Source organism: Aspergillus alliaceus, assembly GCF_009176365.1.
Source record: "Aspergillus alliaceus strain CBS 536.65 unplaced genomic scaffold BDW43scaffold_9, whole genome shotgun sequence".
Lineage (NCBI taxonomy): Eukaryota > Fungi > Ascomycota > Eurotiomycetes > Eurotiales > Aspergillaceae > Aspergillus > Aspergillus alliaceus.
The window spans coordinates 302772-316565 of record NW_022474692.1 but is presented as its reverse complement, the minus strand read 5'-3'; the positions used below and the strand labels follow the sequence as shown (position 1 = coordinate 316565).

Genomic DNA, 13794 nt, shown 5'->3' with positions numbered 1-13794 from the left:
AGCTCAACGAGATAAACGTGGATGAAGGCGTTCAAGCTGCGCTTGAGGCCAATATTGAAGACATTCAGTCGCATCTAAATCAAGCCAAGGAGCGGGCAAAGTCTGCTTCGTGGGACAAGGAGATACAGGAAATCAACTCGGAGATTCGTGGCCTTGAAGATGAAAGTTCGCGCCTAAACTCGGAACTCATCGATGCAACTAAACGAGCTGGTGACCTGGCACGATTAGACCATCTAAAGAAGGAGTTGAAGGAGCGGGAGCGTAGCCTGGATACTATGAAGGGTGCCCACGGCGAGCGCCTATCAAAACTTGTCAGTCCAGACTGGAAGCCCGATACACTGGAGCAAGAATTCCAGAATGCGCTGGAAGAACAATCGAAGCAAGAGTCACGCGCTGAACACGGACGGGATGGTGTCAGCAGGGAATTGGAACAAGTGGAATTCAAACTCATGAATGCCAAAAAGACCTTGGCTCAACGACAGAAGACACTCAAAGACTGTGTCGAGGAAATTCGTGAAGCTATCAGTGATGAACCCGAGGAATTCCCAGAAGTTCTCAAGCAACGACAGGCACAGCTTGATATTGCAAGAAAAGATGCTGAGCAGTATGCTGGAATTGGGGAGTATATGGCAACCTGCCTAGAAACTGTGAAACAGTCAAAAGTATGTAGGTTGTGTCATCGAGGGTTCAAAAATGAAGCCGAGTTACAAGCATTCAGGAACAAATTGGAAAATCTGGTTAAGAAGGCCAAAAGAGATGCCGAAGACGAGGATGTGAAGAACCTAGAAGAGGATCTCGATGCTGCACGCGCAGCCAGCACCGCTTATGATATATGGTCTCGTTTACAGCAAACGGAAATCCCTGAGTTGGAGAAAGAAGAGGATCAATACGTGTTGCAGCGGGATGAGCTTCTGAATCAGTTGGAGAACCATGACAAAGTTGTCAGTGAGAAGACCGAAAAGAAAAGAGATGTCGAAGCTCTCTCCAAAACTGTCAATACGATTGTCCGATATGACGGAGAAATCAAATCTATCCGGTCACAAATTGAGGACCTTTCCTCAAAGCAACAGGATACCACCTCTGCACGTACGCTCGAGGATATCCAAGATGAAATAGCGGCGATAGGCGAAAAATCCAGGGCTTTGAAGAAGAACTTATCGAAGCTCACGCACGACAAAGAGCAAACACAATCCGAGATCAACAACCTGGAACTGCAGTTAAGAGACGTGAAGAGCAACCTTGACAACGCAAAGTTTCAGCTAGAAAGGAAGGCCGACCTGTTCGCTCGCATCGAAGAATACAAAAATCTCAATAACCAACAGCGTGAGGCAATTGCAAAAGCCGATAAAGATGTTGAGACCTTGACCCCGGAGCTTCTCAAGGTCCAGGCCCAGTACGACGATATAAGCCAGCGGAATGAGACGCGCGAAAGAGAAATGCAGCAAAATATCTCTCAGTTATCGGAAAATGTGCATCAACTAGAGCTGGCAAATGAAGAGATTGATGCGTATAATGAACGGGGCGGGCCGACTCAACTAGAGCGCAGCAGGCGTGAACTTGAGAACATTGAGAAGGAGATCGGCCAGCTGGAAGCCGAACAGACGAATATCACAAAAGAAATCAATAGAATATCGTCCCAGCTCAAGGATAGCGAGAATACTAAACGCCAATATGCAGACAATCTCACATACCGCCAGGCTACTAGGGCGCTTGATACGGTCACGCAAGAGATCGAACAATTAGCAGCCCAAAATGCAGAAGTTGACCGGAGCCGATTCAAAGACGAATCAGAACGCCGAACCCGCGAGCATAACGCATTGGCTGCAAAGCAAGCCAGCAAGATGGGTGAGATGAAATCCAAAGATGACCAGTTGATGCAGCTTTTAGCAGACTGGAATACTGATTATAAAGATGCGGCGTCCAAATACAAAGAAGCACACATCAAGGTAGAGACCACGAAAGCCGCGGTCGAAGACTTGGCTCGCTATGGCGGAGCCCTGGATAAAGCCATCATGAAATACCACGGCTTGAAGATGGAAGAGATTAATGCCATCATCGGAGAACTCTGGCAGAAAACATACAGAGGCACCGATGTTGACACTATCCTTATACGGTCCGACAATGAAAATGCCAAAGGTAACCGGTCTTACAATTACCGGGTCTGTATGGTCAAGCAAGGTGCGGAAATGGACATGCGTGGGCGCTGCAGCGCAGGACAAAAGGTGCTCGCGAGTATCATCATCCGTTTGGCTCTCGCAGAGTGTTTTGGCGTAAACTGTGGTCTCATCGCACTTGACGAGCCGACGACGAACCTTGATCGGGATAATATCCGATCTTTGGCTGAGTCACTTCATGATATTATCCGCACTCGCCAGGCGCAGAGCAACTTCCAGCTCATCGTTATCACCCACGACGAAGAATTCCTGCGCTACATGCAGTGCGGAGACTTTAGCGATTACTATTATCGGGTGTCTCGAAATGAGAAGCAGAAGTCTATCATTGAGAGACAGTCAATCGCAGAGGTACGCAGGGTTCTTATTGGCTTTTTTAAACTCTCATGCTAATGCATCCCAGGTTATGTGATTCTCAGCTTCATGACGCAGTCGGGGTGGACAGACAACGTGCCTTGGTTCTGCAGGATCTCCATCTATAGAGCTTTTGAGGCGCGGTCTACCGCGTGGATTTTCTTTCTATGTACATCGTAATATGGAATTCGAAACATGTATTTATCAAGTAATTGAAACCTTTTGGGGCTGAGAAATAGAGCCATGAAAGGAAGAGATATGCCATGTGACTTGCCCTGGATGGCAGCCCTAATTTCCGGATTCAGAAAGGCATCGGAATCGGAAAAATATACTGGATACGGCCGGATATCAAATTAAAAAACAGAAACGGAGGGCAGGGTCCAATCACAGGCTCGGACCAGAAAGTCGATTTGACTCATATTTTAAGGGTATCATTTAATAGAGTCAAACTACATTCAAACCGTCGTGGATGAAGACCACTCTCTCATACAGCCTTTTGCGCTCAGCACGACGAGCAATTGCCGACCCGGTTGTCGTCTCCCTCCGTCGTCGGGCCCTGACAGCGACAGCGGCCGTCCGCCCAACAGCCCTCAAGAATATTATTTGTACTAGCATTCACGACCCCACCATCCCCCACTACCGCCACTCTTCCTCCTCCTCCTACAATCCCAGTTCGTCGCGCCCGGTAGACACGATGCCTAAGGAAAAGAGCACATTCAATCTCAAGACCCCTAAGGGTACCAAGGATTGGTCTGGGTCCGATGCCCTCCTCCGCGATCGCATCTTCACCACCATCGCCGATGTCTTCAAGCGTCACGGCGGCACGGCGCTGGACACGCCTGTCTTCGAGTTGCGGGAGATTCTCGCTGGAAAATATGGCGAAGATTCTAAGCTCATCTACGATCTGCAAGACCAGGGTGGTGAGATTTGCTCCCTCCGCTACGATTTGACCGTCCCCTTTGCCCGTTGGCTCGCCATGAACCCGGACGTGCGCAGCATGAAGCGCTATCACATTGCCAAGGTGTATCGACGGGATCAGCCGGCCGTCAGCAAGGGCCGCATGAGGGAGTTCTATCAGTGTGACTTCGATATCGCTGGTACCTTTGACCCCATGGTTCCCGATGCCGAGGTCTTGAAAATTGTCACTGAAGTGTTCGAGGAGCTTGGATGGAAGGGTCGGTATAACATCAAGATTAACCACCGCAAGATTCTGGACGGCGTTTTCGAGGTGTGCGGTGTGCCGGCGGAGAAGATCCGTCCTATCTCTAGTGCGGTGGACAAGCTGGATAAGATGCCCTGGGCCGATGTGCGGAAGGAGATGGTCGATGAGAAGGGTCTTGACCCTACCGTGGCAGACAAGATTGAGACATATGTTGTCCAGAAGGGAGGACGGGACCTTCTCGCGACCCTCTTAAAGGATGAGTCCCTTCTGGCGAATGCCTCCGCTAAGGCTGGTCTGGAGGATATGGGTGCGCTTATGGACTACTTGGAAGCTTTCGGGGTTCTCGACCGTATTTCTTTCGATATGAGCCTTGCTCGTGGATTAGATTATGTTAGTTTCTTGCCCATATTTATCATGATCGAACTTTTACTAAATTGGCTGATAGTATACTGGTGTCATCTACGAAGTCGTTACCGAGGGCTCCGCACCAGCAATCTCATCCTCTGCCCCCGAAGCGCAAAATCTGCAGAAGTCAGGAAAGAAGAGCAAGTCTAAGGGCGCCAACGCCGATGATGATGACAGGTCGAATGACCCTACTCTAGGAGTGGGAAGTGTTGCCGCCGGTGGCCGCTATGACAACTTGGTGGGCATGTTTTTGCCCAAGGCTCAGATCCCCTGTGTCGGTGTCTCATTCGGTGTCGACCGCATCTTCTCCATCACCAAGGCCCGTCTCGAGCGTGAACAGAGCACCCAGGCCCTACGCAGCAGCGAAGTGGACGTGTTCGTCATGGCCTTCGGCGGCAAGGGCTTCACTGGCATGTTGAAAGAGCGCATGAATGTCTGCCAGACCTTGTGGAATGCTGGCATCAAGGTAAGCTTGATTCTCCGTTGAGTTTGTTGGATCGTTCAAATAACAGGAATCTAACCCTGGAAAAAACAGGCCGAATTCTCCTACAAGCTTAAGCCCAAGCTCCCGCAACAGTTCAAGGCTGCCGAACAGGGCGGCGTTCCCTTCGCCGTCATCTTGGGTGAGGACGAACTCGCCGCCGGCAAAGTCCGCATCAAGGAAATGGGTCTCGAGGAAGGCCACCCCGAGAAGGAAGGTGTGCTGGTGGACCTAGCCACTCTGACCACCGAGGTAAAAGCCCGCGTGGCTAAGAAGCAGGATCAAGCGTCCGCTGTAACACAACAGCTCGAGGCTCTTAAAGTCGATGCCCCGACAAATTAGATATACAAATTAGTGAAGATGAAAAGAAACGCCAATACCCGATTTAGAGTTCATGTTTATTGTTTGGACCAGTAAAAGTAGAAGTATTTTCAAAAGATTTTAATTTGTGATAATATACATATTGCAGATATTACCTCGTACAAGCGTTCCTGTACAAAGCATTTGAATATAGGTAGGTAATACACGGCGGAAGGAGACCAAACCCTGATGGGAGTAGGGAAGCCAATAAACCATCAAGGTAGACACACCCATTACAACTTCAACCCTCAGCATTCTTCATCAAGAATCCCTTAACAAAAGGCAACCGGTCAATAACCTCCAAACCCAGACTGCGACCCCATGCAACTGGTCCTTGACCAGGAACATTGTAAATCTTATGCAACATGTCACAGACACCGCCGATCTTAGCATTAACGGCCCACCGTTCAGCGGTGTACCGTTCCAAAGTGAGAAGATCACCGACGTCCATACCGTGGGTTACTGCGTATTCGATCGTCTTAGAGAGGGATGCCACATCGCCTATTCCGAGATTGAGACCTTGTCCGGCGAGCGGATGGATCACATGGGCGGCGTCACCGACCAGAGCCACGCGCGGTGAGATATAGGTTGATGCATGGCGGAAGCGGAGAGGGAAGGAGGCTACACTGCCTTCCTGCACGCCGTTGACCATGGGCGGAACGTGGGCGGCTTGCGGGGTATGTTGCAGGCGCCAGGTCAGTTCACTCTCGTGGGAATCTTCGTAGTCCGATGCGGGGGTTGCGGGGCGCTCCATGCGCATCATGTACTTGAGGTCTGCGCTGGAGAGACGGAATGCGGCGTTGACCATGGCGATGAACGCTTTTGGGGAAAGAGACTTGAGATACGCGGCGTTTTCTACCGTCGTGGACCAGACTAAGGTTGCGTGGTTGTTGGGGAGAGGTAGCAGGGCAATTGGACCGCCGAGGACAGGCAGGAAGCGCTGGTAAGCGGTTCTCGTGCCGATGGGGAACGAAGGTGAATCTGGGTCGGCGAGGGAAAGAGTCGCGACAACGCCGTGGCGATTGTAGTCCCAGCCCTCGGTTGCGATGTCGGCAAACCGGCGGACAGGGCTGTTGATACCGTCGGCTCCGACTAGGAGACGTGCGGCGATCCGAGTGGGGGATTGCGACTGTGAGGAGTTGGTTGGAGCAAGGGAGAGGACCGGCCAAGCTGATAGATCCGGACCGTCCGGCTGGCTCGTACCATTTTCGATAGATGAGACGGTTGTGTTCGAGAAGATTGAGAGATTCTCGTCTCCGGATGCAGCGATGCGCGACAGAAGCCCGCGAACGAGGTTGGTGTTTTCTGTCATTGTCGCGACTGTGGGAAGGTCCTCAAACGGGGAGGTTTCTGTGGACCAGTCGAAGGTTATGCGCGAACCCGTTTCGCCATCCCATACTTGCATCTCCTGGTATTGCTGCGCTCGGTCCGTGTCAAGATGTTCCCAAGCACCAATCTTCTGCAGGAATGACACGGACGAGGGAGTTAGGCTGCTGACTCTGTTCGAGAAATGCTGTGCATCGAGGTTCCAGGCGCGGGCTTTTTGAAGGTCCTGGGTCTCGACGAGGGCGACCCTGAGCTTTGATGTGACGGGCGAAGCTCCTATAGGCAATTGTTAGGCTTACGCCTATGGACTTGAGTGAATTGGAAGCGAGACAAGAAGAGGATGTCTTACGCAAAGCTGCTAGTAACCCTAGACCTGCAGGACCACCTCCGACGCACACCACATCGTAGACATCGGGGGCTTGGTCGGATTTGGACCCGAATCTTCTACGGCCTGAAAAGCTACTAGACCGACAGGACGGGCAGACATAAGGCCGGAGTGCCGACCGAGTAATTGGCCGCATTATGAGCATGCGTCTGGATACAGGACAGTGAAGTCGAATCTTCGGAGAAGGCAGTCGGCGATATGGGGTGATGAGGTGCAAACAGCGCAAACAGACATGGCTTTATATGCCTCTTTATGTCTTAACGGAGACCTCTCCCTATCCCAGAGTGTCATGATTTACGTCAAACCAGTCCATACATTGTATTGAACTTTAGAAAACTTAAATAGACGTCCTAACTCTCAGGTCTTACGGTATTAGTATGGTGGTATGCAATAGAGGTATATGTACATGAGTATGGCTAGGGTTCGGTGAATCCTACCGGGATAAATATATTCTGCTGTCCAATCACCCTTAGAATACACACGATTAGTTCATGGGTTCACCTATTCATATAATATCACTACTCCGTACACCGTACGCTAGCTACTAGTTGAGCTTTCATTTAATGTTAGCTATATACCTAGGGCTCTTTACAAACAAAGTACATGCACACCAATGCCTACTTCATTATGTAGCAGTAGCCTGCGGGTGTAAATCATCCGTCTCCTCTCCTCTCTTCTCTTTTTCCGTCTTCGTTTCACCTTTGTCTCTTCAAATAATATGCTCTATATAGAATTGTGCCAGTTGCCGAAAGCGAATATGATCAAAAGGAAAGTGAAGAACAATTCAAATGCATCCAGCAGAAATCCAGAGAAACCGTACTCCGCACGAGTGTCAATAAGCAAGTACATTAAGACCCCGCTCGGAAAGCCCTATAAGGAACGTCCAGGTTGTTATAAAAGCGGGAGCTCTTAAGATTTCGCGGTGATGGGAGTATATTACGAAGTATCCTGGTGCTTAAGAATGGACCCAAGACACTCTCCTCTCTTAGGCAGGATTGGCCTTCTGGGCGGTACTAGTATACCTCCTTGATGTGTCGGTTTGATTGACCTACCAATAAATGCCGTGCACCGTCTAATTTAACATTAAGTGGAAGAAGGCTTGATCGAAATTTCTCTAGAATGGCTGTTCCTTTCTGTAGGTTGAGGGAGCATATGGAGGTATCAATTCTCAGGGGTCGGTCACCAGCATCTCAAGTAACACAATAGTTAACTCGTCTCATATATCTGTACTCGACTGCGGTGGATTTTGCTATTGCTCCGATCGTCTATCAAACGCGCTATTGCCTGTAAGTTTAATAAGTATTGACTGAGATTATGGGCGTTGTTAATCTTCCAAAACCTGTTACATTCGCTGGTCCTTGCTTGCACAAAACCTTTTCACATTACATAGATAATCGAAAGCTAAAAAGCAAAGTCTTTTGAATGGATAGACTTGACCTTGACTTGGTTGATTCTCTTCTAATTGTAAGAACCGAGAAATTACTTCGTAGATTATTGACACAGTCAGCTACTCGACAACGTGAATGTTTACCACAGGTTCATCCACCAGGGATGGTCTTGTTGCTATGAACCAACCCTCCTCAACCCTGTGCTCGGCGATTATATTTTTCAGCATCCTTCTAGCCTTCAGGAGTTTCTATCACCTTTACCTGGGACCATAGTAGACATTATGCTTAATAAACTGCTTGACACCTCGGTGTAGCTAACAATAACACACACACAGACTCTCCGGTTATAAGGATCGGGCCACAACACGTCCATGTGAATAGCCCTGCATACTACGAAATGTATTTAGAGCATGATCGACGAATACTATCTATTTGATTATAATGACTAACATATACTTAGAGTCATCACACGCGGCACTAAATACCGTCAAGGTCCTCCATTCTATAACGAGTGAGGAGGCATAGTTGGCATGACTGAACCCCCGAAGCACTGTGTCTATGAGAGCCATATATTATCTTTGTTTTCCGTTCAATCAACTCCTGCCGTAGTACCTAGGCTTCTCCAGGAACTGTAGAAGGTTGCGGCTCCCTTCGCGTTAAAAGCAGGACAAATTGCAGCTATGAATGTCTAGAAACTCATGCACACACTGACCGTGAGTGGCAAAGGCAAACCTGGGCCTTGCGTGTTCTATCCGACTTTAAGTCTGATCAGACACATATAGTAGAATATGGCGTTATATACACTGTTTACCCCAGAGACTGACCTATTCAACACTCAGTATGAGTATCATCCTCTTTTAGAGTCCCTGAATTTCCTCAACAAGGGAATTTTGCTATTTAAGCTCGCTACATATGATATACGTCCAGGGAGTAGGAAGTACTAAGATCAATGTTCGCCTATCGAGTCTTCCTGTTCCCATCTATAGTAAATCTTTTGCCCCAATGGGTTTCATCGTCCAATTCAAACCGCACACCACCTTCTGTACCGTATAACCCATGGAGGAAAGTCCCTAGTTTTACAAAGCTGTTTAGTCTTTGCTAACTTGGTCCGAATCATAGCAATGTAATAAGTACTACTAGAAAGAAGTCTAATTCTGGTATTCTACCAGAATGGGAATCCTTTTTACACTGCTATCACAACTTTGAAAAGGCCGGCACTAGGAATAATATGAACATGCCCCATCCCACGAGTCAGCATGTTCAACATCCTCATCACAGGAAGCGATATCTCTGCGTATTCAAACTCTAGGTCTCTGTGCCATATTCTGAACACTCCTAAGGTCATACATAAACGAAAGGCAGAATTGGATGAGGCGACTCCACTAATCCGCGATACGTTTGACCACAGAAGAATTCAAGCTCCATACCTGGTGAGTAGGCTTTCACGTTGCGATTGACAGGAAATGTTCTAGGAAACCAAACACAGTAAACACTGACAGAGAGAAACGCTCGCAGACTGCCGTGATCAAAGAGAGCCTTCAAATTTCAAGTGCTATTTCCGGATCTCTCCTACATGAACCATATCTATACACTGGCAGGCACAAGACAATGACACTATCCATCAGCAGCGCGGTTATTCAACATGATGACACTTTATTCCCCAAGCCTAACGGATTTATTCCTAAGAGATAGCTCGGAGAAAAGGGCAAGGCATTGGGCGAAATGGAACCTCGCATTTAGCAATGGTCCTCGCCAAATGTATTGGAATAAAGTACGTCGTTACTTGCCGAATCCCTGGTCGAGCATGACCATATGCATGTCCGAGCTATTTGTTACGCACACAGGAACAAATCGGCGTTTTTATTTAGTTTGGCTTATGTTGAGTTGCACTGCTGCCTCGCTTATCTGTTATCCCACTTCGAGTTTGTATTGGCTAGTCAGCAAGGTCGTCAATTGGAGTGGGCGGATCTTGTTATCGCTCGGAATTTAGAGGATATCAAGGTGAAAGTGGTTCGAGATCGTTGGACTTTGTGATGTAGCTTCCGGGCTAAGGCATCATGTGGATATCGTAAAGGAGGCTTTACCGGCTCATGGTACTAATACATTATAGCCCCGTCAATAGTATACAACAGCGCTTGTTGGAAATGGCTTGGTTTTTGAATAGCTCAATGCCAGTCGCCAAATCTATTTATCACCTTATATGCGTTCATGCAAGTATAGCTAGGATCTTGAGGCCTGTGATCCACTGTCTTTTGTCTCCAGGGGCAGATATCTTGGTTATAGGGCAGGATTATGCTCATATGGCCGAGGTTCTTAGCTAAATCGGCAAAATCACAACACTGTTGAACAACTCCGCCCCCGTCGACCTGCAGATGAAACGACTCCAAAAGGGAACCGAGTATGGAATGTTACTATAAATACGCCAGGACAGGACACTATACAAGAAGCGACGTCTCCCCGTAAGCAGGGGCAAGGGCCGTAAGATTTATTATCGAAGTGTGAAGCCGCATCCGTATAACGAACGATTCATACAATGGGGGAACACATGGCGACAACTTCTTATTCTATGCTGGACCTTGTTGAGACGCAACAATGTAACTTGAACCCTTAGTGGACGCTATATATAGATTTTATCAGCCACGAAGAAAAAAGAAAAACCCACCAGGAATTCTTCACAAACAAAAGTGTGCAGTACTGTTTTCCATACCATAATAATATAATATCAAAAGGACCAAACCCCCTGGGCTGAAAGTCTCACCCGAAAATAAGGAATAATCCCCTATATTTCCCAACGTTAATATTGTAATATATTCATTTCTCAAAAAGAAACCAAATGCAATCCTTGCCACGTAACCAAATAATCCCCCATTACTTAACTGCTCTCAGGTGATTAAAAATGATGCCTATTTCCCCATTCAATCTATACACAGCCTCAATTACCTTTTTGTTTGCCCTCCCAATTATGCATCGCATCGCGTCGCATCGCCCTCACTTTACTTACTTACTCCCTCTCTTCCACCGTCTACATACTCCTCTACTTAATCTCAAGCGGTCAACTAACACCCATACCCAACACCTCAACCCCCTCTAGACAAAAACAAGAATAACAAAAGAAAACAAACATGACAACCACCACATCAACATCAACAACAACAACAACAACCCCAGCCAAAAAGCCCAAGACCAAACCCCAAACATCCCAACCCGAAACCCCCTTAGACCTCAGCGCTAACTTCGCCAACAACCGCAAAGTCCCCGTGGGCTACGACCATGAAGTCTACCTCCAGTTAACGGCAGGAAGGAACGCCGAAAAGACGCAAAATCAAGTGTATCGGGAGGTAAGGCTTTTTTTTTTTTTTTTGTTGAATTCTCTTACTTTCTTTTCTTTTCTTTTCATCGACGACTGTGATGTTCGTTTGTGCCCTCCATGGAGATTGATTGAACTTTGATGTTCTTTGGTGCCAATAGGAACGGGTTCGGCAGTGGACGACGAGGGCTTTGGATCCGGCGATTTTGGATCCGCAGGGGGAGCCTGGGCCGGTGGATTTTGAGTGTGCGGAGCATGAAGGGGTGAAGGAGAGGTTGAGGTGATTTTAAGTCGGTTTTGAAAAGGGTTGGTATTGGTTTTATAGGGAGGGGAGTTGAATGCATTGCTGTTGGGAGTTTTCTTCTCCTTATCTTTAAGGTGTTTTGTGGGGGTGTTGGCTTATGGTAAAACTTATATGCAAGGAAGATAATGCTATAATGGCGGGTTTTGTAAGCTACAAGATCAACATTGTAAATTGCCATGTGGAAGAAAACATTAAATTCACTTGTTCATTTCACATCAAAGGCAGAGACACACACACACATAACACACACATAACACACACATAACACACACATGCTTATCGTGCTGCAACACTTTCCTGCAGGATCCCTTCGTGATTCTCATCTAAATCACCTTCCATCTCCGCGACAAACCTCTCCCATGTATTCAGCACCCCTTGGTAGAATTCAATGTGCTTCTCCGCCAGCGCACCGAGAGTGTCTCGGAACTCAACCGCCTTGATTCGTTCGAAATCGGCAACTTCGCGGACGACCTCCTCGTCGAACATCTCGGACGTGGTCTTAGCAGATTCCACTTCGCGGGTCAGTTCGTCGATGCGAAGTTCCAATTTCCGGACCCGCTCTCGCCGTGACTGCTCATGGTCCACTCCGCGCATGTCTTCCATCTTGGAGCGGATGAATGAGGCAGGCGATGAGGTCAAGGGGTTGGAGGCGTAATAGGACGAAGGGTTAGTGGCGAGCGAGTCGCGCTCGCTCACGGCTTTGTTGCGGTAGTCCACCAAGGCTTCAAAGTCAAGTTGCTTCTGCTCGCGGGTTTTGAGAAGCGCTTTGAGGGACACAATGTAAGCTTCCATATCTCGGAGCGAGCCCAGGTAGTTCTGGTCCGTGTGATCTTTAAGGACTTTGAGCCCCCGCCCTGTCTCTTCCACCGACGCCGCGAATACCTGTAAAGGAACCTCGACGTTTGGCTCCAGAGGCACCAGTTTACGGAACTGTGTCGCGAGCTCATTGTAGTCGGTCTCCAAGTCAGTCTCGCGCCGAGCAACCCGGGCGACAATCTTCTCTACATGGTTGAGATCCTCGTCCAACTTATCCGCTTTCTCCCGAACCTCAATGAACCGACGATCTGGCTTATGTACTTTCGTGAATGCATTGACAAAGGTATCGGTGAAGTTATCGAAGATGCCTGGGACGCCGCTAGCGTCCGACGAGCTGGTTGATGTGCGGGAGGCGTGAAGCCGCATGTGCGCATTCCAGTCGGGGGATTCTAGGAAGATGGCAAGCAAAGGAGCCCGGCGGAGCACCGGGTGTAACGTCAAGCGCTTCAAAAATCGATCTAGAGACCAGGCACGTCGAGTAGTGAATTCGGGTCCAAACCGATCCCCCCGTACGTACTCCATTTTATGCTTGTCTGGTAGTGGCGGGACTGCGCAGGCGGGGTACTCCCGGTAAAGCGTCTTGTATAGAAAGAAGAAATCCGTAAATCGTCGGCGTACGGTAAATTCTGACCTCTGAAATGATTTGAAATCGGTCTGCGATACCCCTCCGGTCAGTACCTCAGACTGCTTGCTAGGCAACCGGGAATGGCCTACGGCCAGATCATGGCAGGCCGGAGATTATCGCCGGACAGCAAGAGTAACTCACTTGCGTTGTAACTAAGTAAGAGATATATGCGTCTTTAGTGCCGTCGTTTTCCTTCAGTGGCGAATCCACATGGCATTCTAACACCCCATCCCCAATACCTGCTAGATCGACCGCATCCGCTAGTGCCCCGGCTTGCGGTTCTTCGTGAGCTGAGCTCATTCTTCGCTTGCCATTGGTATCGTGACTAACTGCAAGCGACTCTTCAGCATCGGTCCCCGATGTGGTAGGACGAGAGATATCGCTCTCTGGTTCGTGTCTCCAAGAGACGCTGTCAAAGTCATCGTGCTGATCCATCGAGGGGTTGCCGAATAGGAAGCAGTAATGTTTAACGCCGGTATTTATACCGATCAAGTAGCTCGCAAACAACTAATAAAACCAGAGAGATTAGAGATAATGAAAGTTGGGGGATATGAGGAGCTATGGTGAGAGTAAGTCGATAATATTGGGGAGGTTGAGAGGTTGCGGAGGCAGCGTGGAGCAGCAAGCAATTGGAGAAGCGGCCGCACCAGCGTCATCGTCCGAAATGCCAAGACCGGCTTATCCAGAAACCCTATATTTCATACTTCCAA

The 13794-nt window shown here is 48.5% G+C and overlaps 6 protein-coding genes across 6 annotated transcripts; 4 read left to right on the top strand and 2 right to left on the bottom strand.

The window, feature by feature from the left end:
* Window positions 1-3219: 3219 nt before the first annotated feature.
* BDW43DRAFT_298325 (histidine--tRNA ligase) lies at window positions 3220-4915 on the top strand (the record flags this gene model as incomplete). Its single annotated transcript, XM_032044536.1, has 3 exons — window positions 3220-4077; window positions 4133-4558; window positions 4628-4915. 3 exons carry the CDS (start codon window positions 3220-3222, stop codon window positions 4913-4915), a joined length of 1572 nt encoding a protein of 523 aa, XP_031903059.1.
* A 123-nt stretch (window positions 4916-5038) lies between these two features.
* On the bottom strand, window positions 5039-6802 carry BDW43DRAFT_250607 (putative ubiquinone biosynthesis monooxgenase (Coq6)). Its single transcript, XM_032039803.1, has 2 exons — window positions 6609-6802; window positions 5039-6535 (listed from the first exon to the last, which is right to left on the bottom strand). The coding sequence occupies exons 1-2, from the start codon at window positions 6787-6789 to the stop codon at window positions 5175-5177; spliced, it is 1542 nt and encodes a 513-aa protein (XP_031903058.1). The 5' UTR covers window positions 6790-6802; the 3' UTR covers window positions 5039-5174.
* Window positions 6803-9753: 2951 nt separating this feature from the next.
* On the top strand, window positions 9754-10253 carry BDW43DRAFT_267863 (uncharacterized protein). Its single transcript, XM_032041046.1, has one exon. It carries the CDS (start codon window positions 9789-9791, stop codon window positions 10020-10022), a length of 234 nt encoding a protein of 77 aa, XP_031903057.1. The 5' UTR covers window positions 9754-9788; the 3' UTR covers window positions 10023-10253.
* Window positions 10254-10887: 634 nt separating this feature from the next.
* Window positions 10888-11426, top strand: BDW43DRAFT_267862 (uncharacterized protein; the record flags this gene model as incomplete). Its single annotated transcript, XM_032041045.1, has 1 exon — window positions 10888-11426. A coding segment is annotated over exon 1 (189 nt), but the record flags the coding sequence as incomplete, so codon positions are not given.
* On the top strand, window positions 11155-11623 carry BDW43DRAFT_308484 (uncharacterized protein; the record flags this gene model as incomplete). Its single annotated transcript, XM_032046515.1, has 2 exons — window positions 11155-11370; window positions 11501-11623. 2 exons carry the CDS (start codon window positions 11155-11157, stop codon window positions 11621-11623), a joined length of 339 nt encoding a protein of 112 aa, XP_031903055.1.
* A 257-nt stretch (window positions 11624-11880) lies between these two features.
* BDW43DRAFT_267857 (sorting nexin-4) lies at window positions 11881-13682 on the bottom strand. The gene is made up of 2 exons (XM_032041044.1): window positions 13226-13682; window positions 11881-13113 (listed from the first exon to the last, which is right to left on the bottom strand). Exons 1-2 carry the CDS (start codon window positions 13517-13519, stop codon window positions 11920-11922), a joined length of 1488 nt encoding a protein of 495 aa, XP_031903054.1. The 5' UTR covers window positions 13520-13682; the 3' UTR covers window positions 11881-11919.
* Window positions 13683-13794: the final 112 nt, after the last annotated feature.

Bases quoted from the DNA above. Each gene is read 5' to 3' on its own strand.
- BDW43DRAFT_267857 (XM_032041044.1), bottom strand. From the start codon at position 13,519: ATGGATCAGCACGATGACTTTGACAGCGTCTCTTGGAGACACGAACCA. The intron at 13,114-13,225 runs GTGAGTTACTCT...GGGGTATCGCAG, and splicing joins CTTACTTAGTTACAACGCAA to ACCGATTTCAAATCATTTCA.
- BDW43DRAFT_250607 (XM_032039803.1), bottom strand. From the start codon at position 6,789: ATGCTCATAATGCGGCCAATTACTCGGTCGGCACTCCGGCCTTATGTC. The intron at 6,536-6,608 runs GTAAGACATCCT...AATTGCCTATAG, and splicing joins AGGGTTACTAGCAGCTTTGC to GAGCTTCGCCCGTCACATCA.
- BDW43DRAFT_267863 (XM_032041046.1), top strand. From the start codon at position 9,789: ATGTATTGGAATAAAGTACGTCGTTACTTGCCGAATCCCTGGTCGAGC.